Source organism: Dipodomys merriami, unplaced genomic scaffold (assembly GCF_024711535.1).
Source record: "Dipodomys merriami isolate MVZ:Mamm:240054 unplaced genomic scaffold, mDipMer1.0.p SCAF_5, whole genome shotgun sequence".
Lineage (NCBI taxonomy): Eukaryota > Metazoa > Chordata > Mammalia > Rodentia > Heteromyidae > Dipodomys > Dipodomys merriami.
In genome coordinates this window covers 66,543,324-66,570,536 of record NW_027206068.1, presented here as the reverse complement: position 1 = coordinate 66,570,536, position 27,213 = coordinate 66,543,324, and the positions used below count along the sequence as shown (strand labels likewise).

At 40.6% G+C, this 27,213-nt stretch overlaps 1 protein-coding gene across 1 annotated transcript in view; it reads left to right on the top strand.

The window, feature by feature from the left end:
- Dgki (diacylglycerol kinase iota) overlaps positions 1 to 26,585 on the top strand; it is a 434,705-nt gene extending 408,120 nt beyond the window's left edge. The window contains 4 exon segments of the mRNA XM_069996861.1: positions 990 to 1,110; positions 11,767 to 11,803; positions 13,404 to 13,503; positions 16,180 to 26,585. Of these exon segments, the coding sequence (XP_069852962.1) occupies positions 990 to 1,110; positions 11,767 to 11,803; positions 13,404 to 13,503; positions 16,180 to 16,296 (375 nt within the window). The 3' untranslated portion in view covers positions 16,297 to 26,585.
- The last annotated feature ends 628 nt before the right edge of the window (positions 26,586 to 27,213 follow it).

Here is a 27,213-nt window from a genome sequence, read left to right as displayed (position 1 = left end):
CCAGTCACTGAGTTGCATTTCATCTTTGCTTAAGACCTCTGGGGTTATTAGATTCTTATTTGTCCACAAACTACATTTTAGAGCTTCACACGTGGGCCACTTGTCCTGAAGCTCAGAGAACAAGGTTCCATTGCACTTTCTGTAGTGTTCAAAGTCTCATGAACTTAGATTCTACCCTCATTTACCCAAGCCTTACTCTCAGACGCCCAACTCTGTTCCTCCTCTTCTCCAGTCCTATCTCACACACTAACAACTACATTCCCCAAGCGATTCTGAGTCTCTTTCTGTGGTTCATCACCACCCTCACTCGGTGTGTGATGTCTGATTTCTAGTAGGCCCCTGGCCAGGCTGAAGATGTGGAAAACAAATAAAGCCCCGTGTGTGTGTGTGTGTGTGTGTGTGTGTGTGTGTGTGTGTGTGTGTGTGTGTGTGTGTGTGTGTGCGCGCGCGTGCGCGCACGCGTGCGTGCATGCATGCATGCAAATGTGCAAACTTTTGTGTAAGAAGTAAAAGAAGCAGCTCCTGTATTTGCAGTTAGGTTTATTAAAGAACAACTAAAGGACACAGAAAAGGAGCTTAGTTGAGCACACACAAGCTCCTTTCTGCTCGTAGTTATAATTATTCTCACTGCAGAGTGTGTTGGGCAACCTCAGGATGTTTTTCTTCTCTTTTCCCATCCCTCATTCCCTTGAGACAGAGACCAGGGCTCAGCAGAGAAAAGAAAAAAAGCAATTCAGCACATTTCAGTTTCCCTGGGCCATTCGTTCAATACCCACAGAGGCTCTGTGGGGCTAGTTGCGATGTCCACTGTCTATATGAGTGATGACACAGTCCAAGAATGTTATTTCATTTCTTTGACTTTTCTCCATGTCTTCTGAGACTGGAAACATTTGTGGTATACTCTATGACTCTTGTGTTTTATGGCCGGGTAGCCATTCTCCTTGTTCCATTATTCGGCCTAAGTTGCTTTCTGTGTGTCTCTCTTCCAGCTAATGGAAAGCTATAAAAATGGAGGCAGTCTACTAATTCAGGGACCAGACCACTGCTCACTTCTTCACTACGCAGCTAAAACTGGCAACGGGGAGATTGTGAAATATATCCTTGACCACGGTGAGTAGGCTCAGCTTCTTTACCAAGGTTGATTATCCAGCAAATTCACAATGGAGAAATTCTCACCAGTTTTTAGCATTCTCCCTGACCACTGACATGTGTGGGTCATCTTAACCAAGCAATTAATAGAAACAGCTTTCATGTTGATATGTCTATTTAGGCTCTTTTGGAGGCCTTAATGAATGGCAGAAAAAGACCCAAACAAATCCAGCCTGGCACAATGTGCCCCATTTTATAGAGTACTTTATAATTTAAATACTTGGGATCAGCTTCTAATTCATATGTGCAGGTTATTATTCTAAGAATCCAGGAGTATGATATTTTTTCTTTTGTTTTCTTAGTTTTGGCACAACTGAATCCACCCCTTCCCCCAAAATAACCCACACATTAAACTTTGCAATTTTATTCTTCTAATGTTCTTCCTTTGTTGTTTTGTTACTGTTTTGAGACAAGGTTTAACGTGTGGCCCAAGCTAGTCCTGAACTCCATATCCTCCTATCTCAACCTCCTGAGTGCTGGGATTATAGGCGTGTTCTACCACACCAGGCTTTACTTGCTCAGTTTTTTGTTCTTTGGTTCTCATTCATCATTGCTACTCAAGTCAGCATTTGTTCTCCTTGAATGTGCCCAGCACCAGTGACTATCTGTATGGCAAACAGGCCACACTTACCTCCAGAACATTTTGAATGAGTTTCTAATTTGGTGTTGAATCATTTTCTGAATGTAGCAGATGATATAGCATCTGCCCCTAAACGTCTGTGAGAAACATAAGTACATATGATGAGCACCAAATGTGGACAATACATCTAACTTCTCATGGTCACAGTGTTTCTGGGAATAATAAGAACAGAAAAACCATGGGCAGAAGAAGGACAATCTGTACTACTTGACTAGTTTTAGGGCAGCAAAGTAGACACATGTATTGGGATCTGTGTACAGGGAGATTTTAGAAGGCTTTGTGTGTGTGTGTGTGTGTGTGTGTGAATGGTAAGCCTGTGGCCTGCATACTTTATATTCAGATTTAGACGGTAGATAATAACTATCTTATTAGTAAAGTTTATGTCCCCTTTTGTTGCTCCTTTAATGCAACTCAGAAAATACATCTTATCCTCTTCATTAAACAAATATGTCTAGAGTGGCTAACAGGAAGTGCCTTTCTAGATCGACACACACAGAGAAATAGAGCATAGCCACTTTTCCAAGCAATTTCAGGCTCAAGCAGACATGATCATGTGCACAAATAAAACAGCTGAATGTCAATGTTTAAAAATTCCTGTCAAAGCCACACATAGAAAACACAGTGGCCATTTATCAAGCACGTATAATCTATCAAATGGCCATACTGAATTCATGCCATTATTTAATCTGTACAGGAAGTATTTATGTATAGTATTTGACTGTCAATCATATCAGACTCCCCTTTCTTGTCTTTGGAGCCTTTTCACCATGAAGAATTAGCTTGAAATCTTGGCCAGAACAACAGTGGGAAGAATGGTATAGGAAAAAGAAAGATTATTAAGGCAGGAGGGTAGGAATTCTAGAATTTCTTGTCAGGTATCCATGCCTCATGGCTATAATCCAAGCCACTCAGGAGGCTGAGATCTAAGGATTGTGGTTCAATGCCACCCCAGGCAGGAAAGTCCCTGAGACTCTTAACTCCAGTTTCCAAAAGCCAGAAGTTGAGCTATGGCAGCCTTGAATTAAAAAGCTAAGGGACAGTGATCAGTCCCTGAGTTCAGGCCCAGTACTGGGAAGGAGGGAAAGAACGAGTGAGGGGAAGAAACAAAGAGGAGAGGGGAGGGGAGGAGAGAGGAAGGGAAGAAAGAGAAGGGAAGAAATACTAGAATTTCTCCCCCTCCCAATTAAACTCTAAGCCTTCTGCCCTAGGAAGCCAGCCAGGGTAGATAAGATAAATGTTCATCTCATTCTATTTCCTACATTCCTGATCATTATAACTACTGCAGTTAAAACTATCCTGTTGGGCAAGACTTGAAAAAGTAATAGTAGCATAATTTCTGCTATTTAATACATACTACACTAACACCCTACCCCAACCAGCACACACTCACACACACACACACACACACACACAAAGGTCTATTGGAACATAGCACATGAATTAAGCCACACCCTTCCCTGTTACTTTTCCCTTAGTAATAAAAAAAGTACTCAGGATTTCTACTGCACTAAGCTCAAGGGGTGAGTATTCACTGGCATCTTCTAGATCATTCTCAATCTTCCTAGTTTCCCTTTCTTCCCAAGAAGATGGAATGTGTTCTTGCAAACTGGAAGGCATCCAGCACTCTATGTGGGGTTAGATGAGATGCTGAGTGACTGACCACACCATACAAGAATTACCTTCCCTCCCCCTCTTTTTACAGCTTTTCACTCCCTGCTCCCTAATCCTCTGTGTGTCAACTGGGTCACAATTTAGGACCAAGGTTGTATGTAAGATAGATTCTCATGTGCCTGGGAATAGAATGGCTGGAAGAGTCAGGACAGCTAAGCTTTTATCCACATGGTTTCGGGTTTGTTTGTTTGTTTTTAATGTCAGACCCCTTTACAGCATAGTAGCTTTGGAGTTTCTAAAGAACAGATATCCTGAGAGAGGCAGAGAAGTGGAGCATCTTCTCCACTTCATTCTGCTGGTGATACAGGTCACCAGGATGGTCCAGACCCCAGTGTTGGGGAGACAGGTGCTGCCCTTGGTAGAATGAGTGGCAAAAAAAAATTGGTGAAAATGTTTTAACCTCTATCCTCATCTATTCTGCACACTCAGTTTCAGATGAGAGTCCTCTCACGATCTGAACATCTGACTTACCTGGAATCCCTTCAAGTTCTCCTTTTCTGTTTTCCCAAATTGTAAAGTGGGATTACTAGGTTTGGGAAATGAGTACAAGATAAAAAACCAGGTTCTTAGCCAGGTGCCAGGTGGCTCATGCCTGTAATCCTAACTACTCAGAAGGCTGAGATCTCAGGATTGAGGTTCAAAGCTAGCCTGGGCAGGAAAGTCCTTTAAACTCTCCAATAAACTACTCAGTAAAAGTGAGAAATGGCACTGTGGCTCAAGTGGTAGAGCGGTGTTCTTGAGCAAACAAAGCTTAGGGACAACATCTAGACTCAGAGTTCGAACCCAGGACAGGCAAAAAACAAAAAAAAGAAGAAAAAAATATGTTCTTTAATCATAAGGATATCGCATACAATTGTTAAGACATATACTAAAAAGCAAGAACAAAGCTTTCTGCACTCAGCAGAAACCCTGGCTTTTCCCCCTTCCCTGAGCCCTCTGTTTTCTCTGCCTCAAATAGCAGCACTTCTCAAAGTGCCTTTAATGTAAATCACAGGGCTTAGAGTGTATGACTTCATGTGTAGAACAGGATCCATCTACTTTCTTTGGCATCAAATTTTTGGTCCAAGCCTAATGTCCCAATAGGAAAATGAGGTTCTTATTGATCGGCACTGTCTTTTATAGAGGGAGATTTGTACAGTCCAGCTCTCTGTGCCCAAACCATTGATCACAAAGGAAGTAAGTTGTCCTTGCTTTTAAGGGCTGCTCCTTTCTTCCAGGGCAGAAAGTTGATTACCTTTTGGAAATGATTTAGTAGTCATATCCGTGAGAAAAATACTTGAGATTCCCAGTCTTTATGTCAATTTCACTCAAACAAATAGTTCCCAAAATCTTAGGAGATACCTTTTACCTTCCCTGCCTGGCCAGAATCTCTAAATTAGCCGGTGGGTACCTGAGAGAAAGACTATGGAGATACTGGAGAAAATCCATCCTTTGTTTGAAAATAAGATCTTAGTCCAAGGATCACAGACTTTCTGGTAGATAGCATTTTTTAAATCTTTACTGTTATAATTCCATAAGGGAAAATTTAAATCTATGTTGAAATTTGTTTTTCACAATGATAGTCAATTTTATTATTACTATCCAGCTCACCAGTGTAGTCAAGAATACAGATGTAAAAATCTTCTGCTATAGCAAAATTCATGTAGTTCTGGAAAAGCTAAGCACTTCAATTCAACTGTTTGTTTTTAATATCTTTTGTGGCTGGTACGATTTAGATTAACCTGAGCGTTTTGGAATTGAAAATTATCCTTGCAGACTCATTCATCTCTCTTAAATTATAGAAATTCCTTTAAATTATAGTGTTCATAAAGTCAGGAACGAGTAAATAGAAAACATAACACTGTCTCTACTCTGTAATCACTTCCTTAATGGGACTTCTGCTGATTGAAATAGTTTCTCCTAACTTAATAATGATGATAACTTTGCAATTCCCCTGGTTATGACTGCTGCTGTTTCCCCCCTCCCCTCCACCAGCCTCCAAAATATAGCTTTTACTAAGAGACCACCGGAAGGCTGGAATTTAGGAGTAAATACCAGATTATGCCATTATATTTACAAAGAAGCATCAGATTTGCGGTAGGTAAGTCTGATCCCTCTGAATTCATATAAATCAAATGAATAAATGACATTTTATACTATTCCAAAGATCAAGACAGAACTCCAAGTGACAGAGTGGTATAAATCTCTTAAATTCTTCCTTTTGTTTTCACTTTGAATGTGGTTCATATCTTTCTAAGGGCTTCAGAGAAGCTAAACCAAAAGCTGCTGAAAGACTATACTCTAGGAGATAGTTCTCAAGAGCCAGTGGATCTTTTCCAAAGTATATAACTGGTATTTTCTGTGGCTGTTGAATTGATACTTAGCTCAAGCCATCTTTCCTCTCCTCTGTTTTGTCCCCAAATCCCTTAGGTATGGGGTCACAGAGTACAATCTACAATCCAGAGAATACTTTCTGAGCAAGAGCTGTGAGCCATGAGCTACTCTCTCAGACTCAGCCCTCAGCAATGCATTTCTCCCCCTCAAAAGAGCTCCTTTGAAACACCTCATACGCTGGCTGTGGCATGTTCTCAAAAAGCCACAGGAGGCATCTTCCCTTGGGGTCCTCCTCTCATGCATACAACATGCTGTTTTGCTTTGTGAAAAACTGGAATCCCAGCATGTAAAGCGTTGAAAAGAGAGCGAAGGAAGAAGAGAAGGAACAATCCCAAAGAAACGGCAGAGGTTAAAGAGGCAGGGATTCTGGATGGGACTCCGAGTGGTTCCCCTTTTCAACTCCTTTCAACCCTCATTTTTACCCACTCCCTTCCCCTAGTTATCCCCTCCAAGACACTGGTGGAATGTTTTTTGAGCCTTTTCCACCATGGGCATTTTGCTCCTTTGTTGTTATTCTCTGCACACCCACCCCGTTGCCCCCGCTCCTGCTGTTTTTCCTGATAGAAATCCCACTCATGCATTTCCTTTTTGATTTCAATGGCTTACAACTTTTTTTTTTTGCCTTCAGTCTTTCCTTTCTTTCTTTTCTTTTTTTAAACCTTCTTTTTTTTGCCTCTGGTGCTAGAGAGAAACTACCACTACCTTCCTGCTGGGACAGGATGACAGTACTGTTGGCTTTCTCAGTGCTAGCCCTCCTCACATCTGTGCAGCCTTTGTCCCATGGCAGGGGGGGATTTGGAATGGTCTGTTGGCAGTGTCAGGGAGACTAATGGGAAATGGGGTACCCAGTGAGGGAGGCCATGGGGAGGCCGTAGGAGTAGCAAGAGGATTTTGATGCATTGATGTGGATGCATGTTACAGCAGATACAACATGGATAATACAAATACACTACGGATGATCAAGTCCCATCAAGAAGGCCAGGGTAGGCAGGGCAACAAAAAGCCCTAGAGAGTGTGAACTGGTGTTTACTTTGTCATTTTGAAAGATTTATGAAGTTTTACTTCCTTTCTCATTCCCTAGGCTTCACCTGAATACTAATTTTATGTCTTCTGAATAGATTTTGTTTATTTCCCTTAATTTTTTCAGTCATTTCTAAGATCATATAGTTTTTGAATCGATGTTTCAATTATAGATCTTTCTTAGAAAAAAAAAGAAGTTGTCATATTGACTGGGATCCAAAATGATTTCAAGATGTCATTTTTTCACTCATTAAAAATATTTTGGTTAGGGCTGGGAAGGTGGCTCAGTAGTAGAGTGCTTGCCTTGTATGCATGAGGCCCTGGGTTCGATTCCCAGCACCACATAAGCAGAAAAAGGAAGTGGTGCTGTGGCTCAAGTGGTAGAGTGCTAGCCTGGAGCTGAAGAGCTGAGGGACAGTGCCCAGGACCAGAGTTCAGGCCCCACGACCAATATATATATATATATATATATATACATATATATATGTATATATAGAGAGAGAGAGAGAGAGAGAATATATAGAAAATATATAATACATGTATATAATATATATACATATATAACTTATGTGTATATATATGTTTTCTTGGTCAATGTTATAGTAATCATCCCTGCTGATGTGTATTGTTCTGGATGTTAGACATATGAGCACCTTGAGATCATAGGACTTTCCACATTCTCCATTGGACAGGCAAAAACTAAAGGCATGGTTCAGTTCAGTTACTTTCCCACACTTGTACATGTGTGTAACATGGCTCTGACCTCTGTGGCCTCAGTCCTAGCAAGGGACGTCAGGATGGCTACATATACCTATAACCTATACCTGGTTCCCATGATAACAGCTGCAGGCTTCTGATGATTTGTGGAGATTTCACAGAATAAGTTGCACCATTAGCCCTTCAAAGACATATTTCAGAGTCATTTAGTGGTGCAGGTCAATTGTGAGATGGAGTACAGACATTTTAGTAAGTCCTGGTAGAGAGAGAGAGACCCAAAGTTCCCTTTTATAGTTGAGGAACAATCAGTAGTGAGTTGTTTACTGACAATTCACTGGAATTCCTTCCACGGCCTCAGAGGAGATGGCTGGTAAGTATAATGGGGTATATATAAATATGAAATGCTGTCTTATTGGCATTCACTGAAAGTTCATTGTTTTCTCATTCCATCTTCTTTTTTTCTCTTGTCTTTTTTCTTTATTAATGAAATTCAACCTAACAAATCAAAGATGCTATTTGTTGTGTATTTTCTTTTTCTTTCTTTCTTTTTTCTTTTTTTTGGTTGGTTGTGGGGCTTGAACTCTAGGCCTGGGTGCTCGCCCTGAGCTCTTCAGCTCAAGGCGAGCACTCCACCACTTGAGCCACAGCACCACTTCCGGTTTTCTGTTGGTTTATTGGAGATAAGCATCTCATGGACTTTCCTGCCCGGGCTGGCTTTGAACCATGATCCTCAGATCTCAGACTCCTGAGTAGCTAGGATTACAGGCGTGAGCCACAGGCACCTGGCTTGTATTTTATTTTTCAAGAGACTATAGGTAGTCTTAGTCAGTTATTTTTGACTCACCGGCCACCCTCCCCCCAAATCTTACACTAAGATTTCTAGAGAGCTCAGCATTTGAAGCATGGGTGAGCTCAGTGCAAATCAGGAGAGACTCGAAGCTTTGTATCAGAATGCTCTGGCTTTTACTTGGCAAACAGATTGAAAAAAGGATGGATCAGAACAATGCCTATGCAGTTGAAAGCTGCTCCCTACCCACATCTGTAGCAAACGGATGACCCTTCTTCCCTCTTCTTCATTGCCTGGTTGCTTTGCCAGTGTTCAAAATGCTGTGCCATCTTGTGATCTTCTGTCTGATGGAAGAGAAGACGTGTTGAGGTTAATGGAATCAGCCACTTCAGATCATTCCCCAAACCCTAACGTGGAGTTTCTTTATGTACTAAAAGCAAAACTGTCCACCTTGCTGTATCAGTGTGCCTCTGTCTTTTACCTCTGTCAGCTGCAGAGGATTAAAGGGAGGATGTAGAGAGGCCCCAGCATGCCCCCAGCATAGCTAGAATGCCTCTGAAGTGGCTGCAGCTGTAGTGGTTCTGGTCAGCGATTGGGAGGAACAGGATCCTTTTTGTTCCTTGTTGCCACCCTTAGATCGTCAGACTATTACTGTTTTTCCCCCAATTAAAGTGCTTTAGGACCTCCCTACCTGTACAGAGAGAGGCTTGGACTCTAAAGACCCCCCCAGGCACCCACCATGAAGAGCACTTCTGAGAACAAGCACTGAATTGCAGTGCCAAATAAGGAAGAAAATACAACAAGGTCACTGTTGCCTAAGTAGTAACAACAATGGGAGTATAGCTTTCTGTCCTGAGTCTGGTGTCTGTCCTGAGTCTGTCTTGAGTGATGATGCTCATGAATTCCTCTCACACCTCTAAAAGGTTTGCTGAGGGGAACTTGGTAGAGGGCCCCTCAGGTGCCAGGATCCTCGTGCTCTGGATTGTGTTGAGGGTACTCTGTCAGCAAGTGAACAGGCCTGGAGTGTGTGGTTCGCAGGACCTCCAATCAGAGTCGGCAAGTGACTTCTAGTGTAAGTGGGAGGGAAGCAGCTCTGGAAGATGGCCTTCCTTCCCCGATGTGGAGTTAAGGCTTGGTGGGATCAGCTGATGCATGCCAGAGAACCGCTGTTATTACTCTCTAAGGGGTGATTGTGGTGTCCCTGGCCTCATTGTAAGTACATCACATGCACTGATGCATCAACCCCATCCCAATCCAGTGGGAGAATTGTTACCAATCCACTTGACATAGGTGACAACCAAAGGACTCAAGGAGCCCTTAAATCTAGCTGTGTTAAGACCTTTAAGATTTTCTTATGAACCTACCTAAAGTGTCTAGCAAGTGGTAGAGCTTGGATATTGAGTCTAGGTGTGACAACTCCAAAAAGGTCACTCCTAATTACTGTCACCCTATACAGCTTTGAACATCTTTAGGTGTGCATGAGGTAGGGGAACAATTGGCATTTGTGGTTGATTTTTACTTATTATTTCCTCTTAGAACTATAGAACTGGAGACACGTATAAATGACTTAAGTCTCTGTTAAATTACTAACATAATTTTGAGAAGTACAAAAAATATTTAAGATAGTCTTACATTTGAAAGATGTAGAATAATTTATTTAAGACCAGGCATGCCGGGCGCTGGTGGCTCACGCCTGTAATCCTAGCTACTCAGGAGGCTGAGATCTGAGGATCGCGGTTCAAAGCCAGCCCGGGCAGTAGAGACCGTGAGACTCCTATCTCCAATAAAACCACCAGAAAACCGGAAGTGGTGCTGTAACTCAAGTGGTAGAGCGCTCGCCTTGAGCTGAAGAGCTAAGGGACAGCGCCCAGGCCCAGAGTTCAAGCCCCACGACCGACAAAAAAAAAAAAAAGAAGACCAGGCATATTGAAGCAAATACATAATACAAGGTTGAACCTAAAAAGTACTATGGGAAATCAAAAGAAGAAATCTGATGACTTTTGTCTGGGATTGTCTTTTCAGAGAACCCTGTCTCAGAGGAAGCCTCTGGGAGAGCATGTCGGCTGTAGCCCTGGAAGACTGCTAGGAAAGGAAGACTGTTATGAAAGGGGAAAGTAGGGGACCAGGCTTTTAAAGCCAGGGAAGTGTGAGGGATGATCGTTAGTTGGCCTGTTACTAGTTTTGCTTATGTGAGAAAAGGGAAACTTAGCAATAAATTAAGAAAGGGTAGTCCCAGGGGAAAAACTGTAAACTTCATTAAACACGAGGGAGGAGAGAGTAGATACGGTATGTGTATGGAAAATTGGAAATCTGAAAATACACGACCTTTATACTTTCCTTAGTAATAGTTTCTGTCCATGAATTACAGTCTAGGCAGAGACCTATTACGAAGTCTGTATGTCAGAAAAGATGAGAAAGAGGGAAAGGGAGACAGAGCAAGCAAGCGTGAGAGAAAAGCAGAAAGAGACACAGAGATCCAGAGAGAAAGGGACATTGTAAGAGAAGACTTACCTGCTCCTAAGGAGTAGCAGAAGTCGAAGCAAGGGAGTTAAAATGACTGAAAAATGGGGAGGATTATGAGGATCCCATAGCCTCTTATTCATCTTTTTGGCCAGTGATGTTCTCTGTTAGAAACTTATAGCCTCTCCCTCTTCTTATGTTATGAGAAGTTATTCCTTAGTAGTGACCTCCACCAAGTAAGAGAGCAACTCACAAGTGCCCTATTTCCAAAGACCTTCCAAGCATATTTAGTCATTCATCCAACTTAATATTTGAACATCTGCTTGACATCAGACTCAAGCTGATATCCCTGGAGAGAGACACATTGCTGGGAAAAGCATGGGCCAAAACTTGTAGGGGTTTATTGGATATGTAGAAAGAAAGAAATCAAAAAGTGATTTAAAAAAATAGTTTGGTGTGTTCATAAAATAGAAGTTTCCACCATTTCTGAAGTCAAGAGATTGGACTAAATGGTTTCTGTCATTTCTTTGAGTTTTTCCACCGTATCAAGGTCTCTATCCTTATTATCCATGGCTAGAGAGTGAGAAATAGTCCTCAAAAGCTACCAATTAGCCCTTTGCTTTCTAAGTAGCCCTTTTATTGTTTTGAAGTTCTCCATTCCAATTAATTTTATTTATTCACCTTTGTTGAAAGATCCTTGGTTATAGAAATGATAACAACTTCCAAATCTCCCTTTCCACCAGCTTTCTGATTCCATGAGCCGTGTGAGACAGGAGATGGGTGACTGACAGGCCATGGAATCTTATTCTTTTATTCTTTTCTTTTCTTTTATAATCTCTATCACTAAGTTGTTCTATTTCAATTAACCTTTCTAGGACATTTTAATTGAATGCTTATAGATTGTGTTTAAGCTTCTTTCTGATGAACATCTTCCCTTTCTCTTGTTTAGGCCCTTCAGAGTTATTGGATATGGCAGACAGCGAAACGTGAGTGGTACCTTTCATTATATGGTCAAGACTATTTTTTTCTTGAGAATCTATCTAGGAGAAGGACATAGTCTATCGGGCATACCAGGTTATTTTAATTGCATTGATTAAAGTCCAATTTCAACTGTATTTATAAATGTGCAGGGCTAGTCTACTGCATAGAATATCACACTACAGAAATTAATGGCAAGTGTCATCATGATTGCAGACAAAGTCAATGCTAATTATCATTTAGACTTCCTCTAACCAAAGCACTTTCCCATTGATGCTGAGAATTCTAAATAAATATCCTGCCTTTGTGTCTACCTATCACAATTGTTCTCTCTCCCGTTGGACTTGGGAGGAAATGAAGCCCTGGCATGCTAAGGCATGCTTTGTATGGGATGAAACCAGCTTCTCCCTGGTAGTCTGTAATGGAGTTAGTTACACGCCACCACTGGGGAAGTGAAAACGTAGGAAGTCATTCATCAACTCTGGGCTGATCCCTAAAGTGATAGCTTTATTTTCATCTATTTTATTCCTCTGGCAACAAAACAGCTACATCTCAACCCATAGAACCCAGGAAAGTCTGCCCACTTAACTCTGAAATCCATAAGAGAACCCTTAGAAAATTACAAAGAAATTGACCCATGGGACAAAGATGACTGGGAATGGAGGAGAATAGGCTGGTGAGAAGCTTTGTAGGTAGAGAGCGGAAGCAGGGATAAATAGAAGGGAGGATCAGTGGGAAAGGATTCTATGATGAGCTACTCCACACTGGAGACACCGGCTGCTGTATTATTGAGCTGGTCCTGCTTGTGTGGTTGGAAGCGGTACCATCCTCATCCATGCTTGTTTAAGGATGATGCTCTGCTTTTTTTCATGAAACCATTTGACATGAAGCATCTTTTGGAGCTCAGAATGAGAAGATCCTCTTCCATAGGGAGCCTGGGAACTATTTACATTCTCTTATTCATTTCCCATCTGCTGCCTCCTTGAGAGAACTTGGGCTCCTGACATCTCTACAGTCTCATGAGGGCTCTCAGAGACCCCTGCACCTGCCACACAGATAGAACCAAGAGGACTTGAGCAGAATAAGGGCCAGCCTGGTCCTTTGAAATTAGACTCCAAGCACTTATTCCTCCAAAGGCCCAGTGGTGTCTACCAGGGGCTGTGACATTTGATCAGTGGCCACAGTCCTCCACTTAGCCCCCTGTGCATCTCCACTGAGAGCCCTTTATGTGGCATCAGTGGCTGCACGAGAACCGCTTCAGCATTGGGATGCAACTGCACAATTGGTCTTAGAGCCATCCAGTCTGCTCTAAGTCCCACAGTAATGGGTTGAAAAGTGTCATCAGTAGGTTTAGTTAACCAGCCCTGTTGGAACCGGATCCCAGAGCAGTTGATGACTAACTCAAAGAATTTTCAGACAGTCTCTTTGGGAATGTCCCCTCTTGGGAATGTACCCTCCAATGCTGGTCCCAGGAAGGGGGCACAGGAGCACCCAGCAGGAACAGAGTAGGCTAAGGCCCCCTCACCCCACCTGCTGTCCCCACCCCCCGCCTCCATGCCTGTAACTGAACCCCTTCATGGGTGGTTTCCCATTTCATCTTTGATTTAGGGGTGAGACTGCACTGCACAAGGCTGCCTGCCAGCGGAACCGGGCGGTGTGCCAGCTTTTGGTGGATGCGGGAGCATCTCTGAGAAAGACGGACTCCAAGGTAACTGGGTGAGCCCGTCCAAGCATGCTGCGGCTGGGCAAGTTCGCAGGGCCTGCCGCCGGCAGGACCGGCAGCACAAGCGTCCTTTCTGTGCTCATGGAAGTGCCCGGGGCTTCAGAAAAAGGAGGAAAAAATAGAGTGTTTCATTTAGAGAGACTGCGGTTGAAATGTATAAGCACAAAGCAGGAGTGTGTGCTTGCCTATAGAACTCTGTAAACCCCTCCACATGCTGCTGCCCTGGGGACTTTGGGATATCCTACTGGGCACCAGCAGGCAGGTAGTGGAGAGATGGGATCTGAACCCCTAGAATTGGGGTCAGGGCCGTGTGGAAGATATTGGCCTGGCTACTGACAAAAATCAAGATTTCTCTTTCCATACTGAGTCTCCTGTAGTAAGATTTTTGTTATTATTATTACTATTATTATTTTGGTATTATTACTATTATTATTCATAGTAGTAGTAGTAGTAGTAGTAGTATTTTTGGTACTATTATTATTTTGGCCAGTACTAGGGCTTGAATTCAGATCATTTGGATCTTTGAGCTCTTGCCTGTCTTTTCCCACTTACCATCTAAGTCTTACTTCCAGTTCTAACTTTTCGCTGATTAATTGGAGGTAAGAGTCTCCTGGCTTTGCCCTCCGAAGCAAACCATGATCCTCAGATCTCAGGGTTCTGGAGTGGGCAGGATGGCAGTCTGAGCCACCAGTGCCCCGCCCCCTCCGTGTAATTTTAAATCTATGATGGATATGATTGTTCTACCTGTGAACTCCCCAGATGATGAGCCCTGGTGTGAGATGGCTACAATCTTAAGTCTGGTGAATTTAGGTAGTTCTTTATCATTTGCTTCATAAAAAGTTTATTTGTTTACAAGTGTTACCTTACATACTCTCCAAAAGTTACCCCTATGAATTGAGGTTGGAATTATTGGCACTGACAGTTACAGAAATGGAAATCTAAAAGAGGTTAAATGCCCAGTAGCCTATGCCCCGATACTCCTCCTCCTGCGTAGTATGAACTCATAGCTTGTGCATGCCAGGCAAGGAAGAGGGCACTGTACTTCTTGACCCATCCCTCCAATCTCCTTTTTGCATTGGTAACTTTCAAGGTAGCATTTCACTTTTTGCCCAGGTTAACCTCATGTTGCTGGGGATGACAGACGCAGAACACTGTGTTCAACCACAAGGTTGAGACGGACTCTTCTGAATCTTTATACTTGTACTGGCTTAGATTACAGGCTTAAGCCACCACACCCAGCCTGTAATAGAATAGCTAGCAAAATGAATGTGTGAAGCAAGTTACAAAGTTGGTTTTCACATTTGCTCTGCAATATTTCTATCCATGGGACCTGAAATGTGATTGCTTTCTTTGCAGAAAAATTAATGTAAAACTGGTTTGAAAGTGGACAAATAAATATTTTAAGAGGATAGTGAGACCAGATATTGCTAATGGGGTGTGTGTGTGTGTGTGTGTGTGTGTGTGTGTGTGTGTGTGTGTGTGTGTGTGTGTGTGTGTGTGAACTTTGATCAGCAAGTGCCCACAAGAAAAGTCATTAGGGGAAACTTATTAGGAGAACTAGAATTGGGCTTCATTGTGAGCCAACTCACCCAAGAGAAAGAGTTGCAAGATGGAGTAAAGGAGGAGTTGAAGCTCAGTAGAGCTGACCTAGGACTGAGCCTCTGTGTGTGTGTGTGTGTGTGTGTGTGTGTGTGTGTGTGTGTGTGTGTGTGTGTGTGTGTGTGTGTTTGAGAGAGAAAGAGCTTATACAGAATATTGATACAATAGAGGATGTTGCTAAGCACTCAGTTTTGGAAAAGAAGCTTTTAGTTTTGATTGTTTTGTTTCCTTGTGGTACTGGGGATTGAACCCAGGGCTTCACATATACTAGTCAAATTCTCTACCACTGAGCTATGTCCCCAGCTTGGCACTCAGAGTTTTAAAGCACTATGAAAACTGCAAGGGAATAGTAACCCTTCAACTACAGTGGGTTGAAGAACAGGATTTGAATGTATAGATGAGGCTCTCAGTACACATGTATCAAGGAATAGATTTTGAGTCAATGATACACATATGCACAGATATATACATATAGATACATGCATGCATACTCACATACATACATATATACATATGTATAAGATTTATTCATATGGCTATTACTTGGAAGCTTAATCAATGACCACATATGTACAATTTCTGCCCTGGTAATGCCTCAAACTACAGTGCACACTTGGAAATAACTTGGTCTTCTAAGTGGACCTTCTTTACTTCCTGAGCCAATGGCTTTGCATGAAATTCTTCAGTCTCCTTACCCTCCTCCCTTAGGAGGCTCAACACACTTAGCTGTGTTTGGGTTTTTGGCTGGTCTATTCACTGTCTGGCTAGCCAACTGGACATTTTAATCCAAAACACAACCATCCCTCCAGTCTCAGCTTCCCAAGTAGTCAGGATGATGGGCTGAAGATGTAAACTCTTAATATTTGCCATTTTCCTATCTTCGATATAATGGTGATCATAAGAGACAGTGGCTTTGAAACTATCATACAAACTCTAAATCACCAAGCATGAAAGGATTCTTAGTTGTGAGTAATCTTTAGGTAGCCTCTGTTTTTGTGACAATATATACATATTATTTCACTCCAGGTATTTCTTTCTCTTTCCTCTTCACTGAACCTATAGGGTAAGACACCTCAAGACAGAGCACAGCAGGCTGGGGACCCAGATTTGGCAGCTTATCTAGAAAGCCGCCAGAACTATAAGCTCATTGGCCATGAGGATCTGGAAACGGCTGTGTGACCCCCATAGACAGGCAAGAAGAACATGAGCAAGCATATCACCTGTGCCCTCCCGGCCACTGGGCAGCTCCTCTGAAGAAGCTGATGGAATCCATGTATCTGTCTCTCTCTGCAAGAATCGATCGGAGACCATGCCACCCGCTGTTTAAGGGCTATCACGATATACAACAGGACACGATAGCCCATTGAGAAGGAGGCCAGGGTACCTGGAGATTTGTGGAGTATGAATTCCACAAAATGTGATCCTATTGCTTCCAGCAAGTAGCATGACCTTCTGTGTTCACCTGTATAATTTATTTTAATGATTCAAAGGATGTTCATTTAAATGGCACTGCTCTCTCCTCTTCCTATGCATTCGTCTCTCTCCCTACTACCACACAATTCTACTGTAATTACCCATCAACTCAAAAAAAAATACACATATTGCTCTTCTCTTTCCAATGAGTCTTTGAAGACCACAAGGTTGTCTGGAGGTCTTTTAAAAAAAAAAAACCCTTTGGATGTTCCACAGAAATATAACTGTAAAACCTCTTCCCTTTCCAACACTAAATATGCCGAAACTACTTGGTGACTCTTTGCATGTCCTGTCCCCTCCCCTTCCTGTTTTATGATCTAGGAGCTGGGAAGTGCCACGTGGGTGGTGTCAACATGCGTGCTATATCTCTGAGGTATTGTGAGGTGGTATGGGTCTGTCTGTGCTTGGAAGGGCCTCAGAGAGGTTACCCAGGGGTCAGTCCATAGGCTGGGCTGCGATCACCAATGCAGGACTGGTTCAGCTTGGGCTGTTTGTACAGCTCTGTACTGCCTATGTGTAGCCCTCTTTGCCTTTTGCTGCAATCGAGATGAGCAAAGAATTAAACAAAGTCCCATAGCTAATTTGCAAAACCATTCAGTTCTATGTACTGGGCAGAAACCCTCTGGGAACTATGGTTCCAAGAAATGGAGCACTCTAACGTCTACTTCTAGTCTTTGTAGAGAGATAATAGAAAGCAGTCTAATCGACTTGGGTGAAAAAAAAAAACAACAACAACAGAACATCAAAAGCAGAAGTAGCAATATATGTCAAGATAGGACCCTTGAGCAAGAAAACAGCATTACAATGTTGCACTGTGGCCATTTTCTGTAGACTCCTGGGGGGAGTGGTGAGAGGTGGTCCATTTTAGGTTTTCCTTATAAATTTTTTATTTTCATTACTTCCAGGAAGGCTTGATTGACCCAAGGACAAAAACCTGTTTAATATATTCCACTGCCAGATTTTCAGCCTACCTGGTTCCAATATCTGTTTTACCTATTATTTATTTATCAAGTCCTAAGGTCACACCCATTAACCCCACTACCCATGTATGAGATTATCTCCTTAAGTCCTTGTGCTACTTTGTGTTTCTTTATCAGAAAGTTCTTAATACAAACCACTGTGAGAATCTAGTCTATCTGGTATTCGAAGGAAGATAGATGTCTGATCATACCACAGATCAGAGGGGAGTCCACAATGGCTACGCTATCAGGAGAAAAGGTTTCTAACTTTCTGTCCAAATACTTAACTTGACTTGGATATAAGTCAAAAATAAAAGTGAAGTGTCCAAGGGTTATCTCTCTTTCTTTCTTTCTCTTCTTTCTTTCTCTTCTTTCTTTCTCTTCTTTCTTTCTTTCTTTCTTTCTTTCTTTCTTTCTTTCTTTCTTTCTTTCTTTCTTTCTTTCTTTCTTCCTTCCTTCCTTTTTTTCTTCCTTCCTTCCTTTCTTTCTTTCCTTCTTTCATTTTTTTTTGGGGGGGGCTTAATCTGATGTCTCCTGAACTTCTTTTTATTTTGCTCTCAGACACAGCAAAATGTTTTCCTTGTGTTTCTGCATGTGATCATTGCTGTATATTTAATTTAATGTCCAGTTGTGACGCATGGTTTATCTGAATCATATGTTGGTCACCTATCATCATTTTGAAAGTCTGGATGTGCCATGTACTGTATTAAGTTGGAACAGCCTTTGAGTAGGTGGGGAATTCTGTTACCACAGCCTTTCTCTGTGTCATTATTTCAGAATCAATTTATTGACATCATTTCCAGCTGTGGGAGAATGAGTTGGTTATGAGTAATTTATTTCCCTACATCAGTCTCAGGAATGGAGCCCTTCTTTTGGATTTTACAGTGAGGGAAAGAATTTTGGATTGCTGTCGATTATTTCCAGAAGCTGGAAAAAAAAATATTCTCCAGGAGAATTTAATCACTGGGCTTCTGCTGGGCATTCCTTCCATTGCTGCGACTGTTGAGGAGGTCTTTTGATGATAGAAATCTAATCCTTAAAACAGACTGGAGCTTGGCTTTGAATGGTGCCTTCCATTTCCTGGATAGAGTCAGACAATTGGCCAGAGCAGTCAAGTGACCCAGCTGCCATGCTACCACACAGGACGTTACTTTCATCAACTACCACCTCACAGTTCTGTGCAAATGCTTCCAGCCAAGAGAAAATTTAGGGTATAAGTGGCTGTGCCAATTCAAATAGGGCCGATCAGAGATACAAATAAACCCTTGGTATAAAAAACAGATGAAGTGCTTGACTACTGTAAGGGACCTGGCCCATCTGGAAATCATTCAAAAACAAACAGAAAAGGCATTAGATCCTATTAGTGATGGGAGCAATAGATGATCTATCTCTTTGAAGACATAAAACCCTCTAAAGGTGAATGAAAAGTGGATTGTCAGGTTTTCAAAAATATGGGGGAAAAGGAGGGAGGAAAGGAAAGGGCACTTAATGGTTTTGATGGTAAATCTACCTCCTGTAGTATTTTTAGATCATTGTTTGCTATGTGTGTCTGCCATGGGTTTTAGAAAGAGCTAAGGGCATATGGTCCCAGGAGTTTCCATTTCAGCTTACAAAGTACACCGGAAGTACAGAGCAAATGGTCTGGGCCTAGTTTGAAAACCCACATGACTATGAGACATAAAAATTTGTCCCTATAGAAATGGTGATTTTATTAAAAAAAAAAAAAAAAAAAAACAACTGAGACTACAAGGGGCAGTCCACCTAGCTGGTGTTCCTGTGTTTAGTTCTTCTGGTCATGGGATTCACTTTTCCATTCTGCTGCTGGAAGAATGGAAAATGGAGTTACTAAAAGACAACCAGCCATTTTCACTACCTGGGGAAACAGCACAGGTCAGCAGGCCTTGATCACATTGGAGGACTCCATAAAGGACAGGAGAAGGTTCTGAAGTCTAGAATGACGGGAGAAGGTTTGAAGCCTAGAAGGAAATTCCCCACACCACCACTGGGAATTTTGCTTTGAGAGACATCTAGTTACCATTAGAGGGGAGATGTTTCAGAACCAGTACAAGTTCTGAGTAGAATTGAGCTGACAAAAGCACAGTTATACAATCAGTAAAAACTGGCAGAAAATTTCATATTCCTTGCTGTCCTTATCTTTATGTCACTACCCGGTCAGATCTGTCTGCATTAGGAGGTCCTCAACAAGTAGTTCCTTTGCCTTGAGGATTTCTGAGACATATTTGTTAGGATCCTCACGATATTCATGTTTTAGAAAACGAGGGACACTTGTTTCATTTTATTACATGTCAATGTAATTGAGACAACTTTTTTTTTATTTTTTTCCATTTTGAAAGTAGCATATACCACTTATGTAACACACTCTAATACCACAGAGAGCATCATATGAAACATGAAGACATCATTCTGTATCAGTATCCTGTCTTAGTCCCCAGAAACAAACTCTCAGCACTGATAAACATGGTTGCTTATATGTTGTGTCAGATACACCTTGTTCATACATATGCATGATTGTACATATATACATATACATGCACACATATAGACAAATATTTTTATTTGTATACATATATTCATCCTATATTATTGCATAAGTTTAAAAGGCAGAGAACATTTTTAAAGCATGTTAATCATTACCATACATATAGTTCACCCCAGCAGGCGAAGATAGAAAAGGGAAAACAAGTCATTATTATTTTTTGTCTCCACTGTAACTGAGGTTAATTCTGTCATTGTGTCAGTATTGTGTATGGTATCTGACATTGCCTGTGTCATAAAATCATGATCAGTAGTTCTTGTAGTTGTTCATGGTTTATGTTGCCTTCCTTGAAGCATGAAATGCACCTTGCCCTGTAACTTATCCATGGCATTTTAGGGTCTCAAGAAGAGAGAGTCCTTTTATTTGGTGATATTTTACATCAGTTTACAAGCCTAACCCTCCATCAGTTTCCTAATGATATTTAATTAGGAAGAGCTTCTGCCAGGAAGAGGTAGTAACTTGAATGTGGTCTGGGGTCTGAATAGCCTGTCTTCCAGGAGAACTAGCTAATGCAATCACTGAGAACAGCATGATATTTTATTCAATTATGCTATTTAAAAATAAAAATAGATCTTTGTTAAACTGGCTCATCATAACCATCAAATAAAATTACTAATTTCTCTGCTTAACTAAATTATATTCATTTTAGGAAAAAAAATAAGTAGGACATTTCTGAAATTAGCTCTCTGATTATAACATTTGTTTAGCATGGAGCAGCTCCTGCCCACATCTCAGTAGAAATGTCTTTGCAAATCTCAGGGTTTCTTGGCTCTCTGAATTTAGCTCTCAGTGATCCAAGTCCTGCAGTTCTTTATCAGGCTGATGTGGCCCCACCCGTTTTTGTGTGCTCTGGTCATCCATCATTCCCTTCAGTTTTTTGGCTACAGCAACAGCCTTTCCACAAATGCCAATGATTTTGTTGCATAAAATCTTCCTCCAAACCTTCCCCAGATGTTATGATCACAACATATCAAAACAAAGTTTTCCTCTGTGGCAGGCATTCATGTTTCTTAAGATAAGTAGATGTCCACTGACTTTGGTCAAGGGACCAAGTAAGTAATCTATGCAATTAGCATATTTCATTCCTCTCCATGTGAAAGGTCACAATCATAACTGCTGCTTTTATATCCATTCATAGGAGTAATGTGTACCCTTAGGCAAAAATAAGGTATACACCTGAAGGACATCATTGAATACAGGGACATTTCCCCCATAGTTTAATACTAAACCTAAAAAAAAATGGTAAGGAATAGCATTCTTGGACAAGTAAGTTACTCTCCCAGAATACTGAGATTCATTAGTCACAAAGCAAAAGCATAACAAAATAATCCTTAAGCCATTAAAACAACCATTTTAAAGTAGAAAGATGCATATTGGGTGGGTGTCTTCATAATGGATAAGTTCTAGTGTCATATACTTTTAGCCATATGTTCATCAATTATACCTGCCTGCATTTAATCATGTATTTAAAATTATTCATCACGTACTCTAATGCAAGCACTAGTATTAAGGATATGGCAATGGCTTTGATAGGCAGAACTTTATTTCAGGGAGCTGCTGATCAAAAAAGAAAGAAAACCTCAATGTAGTAAGTTCTGTGTGTCAGAATCCAGGGATGCCCCAGCATGCATTGAAACTTTAGTCAAGACTTTGTTTTATTGGTTATTCATTGGCTACCACATTTCGGTTCTATATAACCAGTACTAATGAGGAAAGAAATAATGATGTTGTATGCTTTCCTTTTCTCAAAGTCTTGGTGATATTTTTCAGAATGCATTTGAAATGAAGACTTAAAGATGACAGAAACTCTACTTTTACTAAAGTAAAGGATTAAGACTATTTTATCCCAACTCTCATGGACAAAACTAAAACAGCAGAATTTACAGTGGGTTTTGATTCATAAAGAAGCTGAAGTATAATCTGTCAAATAATGCATGGGGCTTTATCAGCATTTGAACACAGGGTACTTGACCATATTTATGAGTGTTGTCAGTGAGGAAATGTGACCTTAGGGGACTGGAATTAGATTCTTTTCTTTGAAGTTTCTTTTTCAATGGCTCTAGTGAACGTCAAGATTTCACTTGAAAAATTCATGAAAACCTTGATTTTTAATCTTTAAAATACCAATTTATATACCAGAAACTTCCAAACCTTGGAAGGGGTGGGTAATAGCCCTTTGTTATCACTGGAAAAAATTTAAACCAATTAAGCATAAACTTAAGTGCTCGAAAAAAAGAAAACATGCTAAGATATTTAAGTTAATGCAAAATACTTCTGGCAACATTATGGATTTTGACCAGAATGCTTAGGCATTCTCAATTGAAACCCTATTAGAAATCTGGTTTGGTTTTTCATACAATATTTGAAAAATACTGTGATTTGATATTCTTAGAATTAAGTGTAATCTAATATAACCACAGAAGGAAATTCTGACTTTTTACTTAGTAGCCACATAAATGTACATGAAAAGCAATCATGGAAAATGCCTCGGCCTCTCTAGCCAGCCTGGTAATTACCAGGGAGGAACTACCCAGAGCAGAAAGAAAATGATGGTTTAGGTTTTCTGGAGACCTTCAAAGTTTCAGTATCTAGAGCCAGATGGCATCTTAACTGGAAGAACTGTGGAAATTTATATTTGAAACACATGTATCTTTCAATAAAAAAGTTTCTTAGGCTACTCAAATTGATACTGTTTATTCATAACCTTGCTATGATCTTTCAACATTAGTGTGTAGGTATTTTTGCTTTTGTGGGATTTTATTAAGTGTATTTCCCTTTGTCTTTTCTTTTGTGGTACTGGGGACCGAACCCAGGATGTTGCACTTGCTGGGCAAGTGCTTTGCCACTGAGCTACATCCCAGCCTGTGTTTAGGTATTTTTGATGCATTTTTTAGCTTGGTACAACCTCTTAAGGTGGTTAATGCAGTTAATACTTTCTAAATGAATAAACCAGATTCATAGAGTTAGTGATAGGATTGCAAGCAGAACTGCAGTCTAGATATTACAGACCTACAAATTAGACACTGAGTGTGTAATTTTCCACTTTTGCCTTCAGTCATATTTTACATCACTTGGTCAGATTTCCATAATAATATGTTGCCCCCATGAAAAATATCTACCTAAGATGCTACAGAAAGAGTTGATTAGAACCAAGGAAGAAGGTAAAATCCAAAGGCTCAGTATTTTTCTAATCACAGACAGTCTGGCTTGCCAGCTTGGACCTATTTTAAAGACATAAAGAAAAAGTCAAAAGATTGGGGATACTATGGTGGCCTTCATAAGAAGAAATGAACACCAAGGGCTAAGGGCTCCTCTGCTCCATTTGTGACTGTGGGACATGCTCCTGCCATTGAAGAACAGCCACTGTACCCAGGACATAGGCTGAAGTCTAGAACACCTATGGGAAACCATTGCTACACTTGGAGTGGGAAAGCACAGACATACTGCACTTTAGAATCTCCTATTTTACCCAGGTCACCTTCTGGCAGAGTAGTGATTGTGCGGATGGAAGCTTAATCAGAAAAGAAGACATTGGGTTAGGAATAAGAATGGAGGAGGCAGAGTGAGCAGACCTACCCCAAGTCCTGTAATCCAGACAATCTGTAGAACCCAGCAAGTAGACATGAAGCACAACAGATCAAGTACAGACATGAGAAAGTAAAAGCTTTAGGATATGAGGATTTGTTGATTTCCCCCCCCCCGAATATTATATCCAAAAAAAAATTCAGTGAGGCTTCTTGAGAGAGTTTACCACTGCTGGTGTTTCTTCTAGGATTTAAGTGAAAATTGAACAACTTATTGAGGGTGGATGTAAAAGCAATCTTAAGTTGTGAGGTATCTCATACTGAACAAACTTTAATATTTCTCAGATTTAGGTTTCTGTGATTTTAAACTGTAGTGGACCTCAGAGGCCATTCACCCTAGATTCCTGCCAAATAGATGACAATGAAATCATTTTTGGAAAACTATCAACCATTGCCTATATATTCCAAATCATTTAGAAGCAGAGATTTTACGACTCTATAAATTCACTTTTGCAAATTTTATACACACAGAAAATCTTGCCAGTTACCAAACTGAAAAAAAGTTATATACAGTTATTGAGGCAACAATGTCACAAGTTTAGAGTTTAAACTGTCTATTAACTTTTTCTATTCCTTTCTTTGGAGTATAGAGTTGGGATTAGGATTTAGAGAAGGTATTGAGAATTTCTGTTTTCTGTTACTAAAGAAGCAGGAAGTTACTTTTTAGAGCTTTGTGTCATTAAATAAGCTATTTCTGCAATATTGCTACTTAAGAGGATTACAGTTTTAATGGTCTGTCTTTCCTTATTTCCAAACTGATAAGGTCTGAGTTACTAAAAGTTGAGTTAGCTGAGTAGAAGGACAAAAAGAGTGATGGAGAGCCATTCTTGACATCATTTAAGAAATGGACCCTCATCCAGGACCCAGCCCAAACAGCAAGCTTTAGATAATATATTTTTATTAATTTATTTTTGAATTATCTTTACATTGTTGTACAAAGGGGTTTCAGTTCAACATGTCAACTTCTTTGTACAAAATCAGGCATTTCTATCTCCACCATGATCCTATGAAATAAAGTCAATTTGTTTAAACAAAAATTCCAGTAGATGCTATAGTATGTAATCAAGGATTGAACATGACAAGCTCCAAACAGCATTTTAGCTCCACTCTGTCATCTTAACCTTTCTTGGGAAAGAAAGTGAAGACCAGGTTTATTTAGTAAGTAAATACACTCACACACTCTCTGTCTCTCTTTGTCTCTGTCTCTGTCTCTCTCTCTCTCATACACACACACACACACACACACACACACACAAGATTCTCAGCAGTAATAAGACTCTAGAATTAATACAGATTCTCACAGTGACTCATACATAATACATACTCTTGCCAATTGTTGACCCCCATGAAACTAAAACTCAGAAAATATAGAAAACAACTCTGCTCAGGATGCATTCAAGGAGTATTAGTTGGGAAATTTTGAGTTTATCCAACTTAGGAAAAACTAGATTATATGTAGAACTGGTGAAACAGGCCAACTAATGGAAGAACTCTCAAACACAGCTTCCAAATGTTTTGGGAAAATTCCCCCAGTTGCTTACAGGAGGTTAGACCTGTCTACAGACTTGGCTTGGTCCATGATAAAATTTTGGAAGAATAGGATAATTTAGGAAACATTTCTCCCAAATCTAAATACATTCTTTCCTTAATAATTTAGTAATTATAACTTGTGATGTTGAGATTAGAATCTAACCTTTTTGTTTAACCCCTTAAAGATGATGAGAAATTTACATAGTGTTTTTACTAATAAAAATAAAATGTAAAAATCCACACATAAGAAAGCCTAAGTCATTTTTTTGTTTATTCCCTTTTAGGGTGGGTTTGCTGCTTTTTAAATTTTTTTTTCCAGTCCTGGGGCTTGAACTTAGGTCCTAGATGCTGTCCCTGAGCTTCTTTGTGCTCAAGGCTAGCACCCTACCACTTGAGCCACAGCGCCACTTCTGGCTTTTTCTGAGTAGTTTTTTGAAGATCAGAGTCTCAACGATTTTCTTGCCCAGTCTGGCTTCAAACTATGATCCTCAGATCTCAGCCTCTTGAGTAGTTAGGGTTACAAATGTGAGCCACCGGTGCCCAGCTGGTTTTTTTTTTTCTATTTATAGGTAATTCTCCCAAATATATTGTTGAGATTTCCTTTAAGATGTCTTCTAGTCTTGATATTTATTACTCCTTGAGAATCATGAATACAAATGGTTCCTGGTTTTCTGTGTTTCATTAACAAGAACATTTTTCTCTTTCCTCCCTCCTTCCCCACCACCTTGTTGGTTGGACTGAGGCTCTGACTGCATAATTTCCAGTGTGTCTAGAACCGTTGACACTTGCTAATGGCCTGGTTGTGAGAAGTGGGGCTCTTGCTATCCTGGAGAATGAGCCTGAGAACCTTTCTAGAAGAAATATTCTAGTAGATTATTCAGAAAAACACATCACTGAACACTGAGGGACTAGATGAACTTCATATATATGCTAGTGCAGCTATTTTCCTTTAATTGCTAATAGTTAAGTAGGTGATTGTGAATCTACCTATGATAGGCCACAGTTGACTGACAGTAATAAAATCCATTCCTTCCAGGAATGGCTAATCTCAGTGCCAGCAGATAAGCCTCTCTTATTAAGTTTCATTTCTGAGTGTGAAAACGTTCTGAGGTGTCTAGGGGGCCACTGGCTGTGGTCAGGCCAACTTATAAAAGCTACACCTGTCAGATGAGTTGCAGTTGCATTATTAAGAGCTTTTTCACGATTTCTGATTTTGCCCAATCGCATCCCAGGGTCATGCTTTGTTGCAAGGCCACCAGCTGGCGGGTGGAATTCACAAACAAGTCCCAGCAGTGGCAATAGAAACCGGAAGTTGTATTTCCAGGTAAAATGGATCCAGATACTAGGAAGTGGAGGGAGGGGTGGGAAGGGTGGGGTAGGGACGGGAAGAATGGAGTTTTTGTATAACAAAGTCATATTTTTCCCTAATTTTCTTGCATATCCTATTTATATAAAAATCTTGATCACTGTGTTGCTCTATAGAGATTTTCAGAGGAAATAATTTGGGAGACTGAACTAATCTCTGAAAAAAAAAAGAAATGGACTAGTTACAGTTACTTTTTTGGACATTTTTTCTGTATTGTGAGTTGTGTGGAAATGTACAGAATAAAATGAAATACAATCCATTTGTTTCTGTTGTCTCTGTCTGTTAAATGCAGTAGATGGGAATATATCCTTAACTATATCTACCTTTGATTTTCATGGTCAAGAGAGATGCAAAGAGCTGCCTAACTGCAGATAGAGACTAAAAGGGGTCCCTAATAAGCAGAATATATATTTGTTAATCTTATAGACACCTGCTGTCAAAATGGACTCCCAAGGCCATACTTAACACCTCCACAAAAGAATTACAGATTACAAATGAGGTTCAAGAAGGTATTGAACCTCAATCAGGACGACACCTTAGAGGTGTGAATCAAGGGGGATAAGCTCTGAATTTACCCCTTTTCACAAATTGCGGTGAGTTTCTCAGCAATGGGTTAAGGCAAATTCC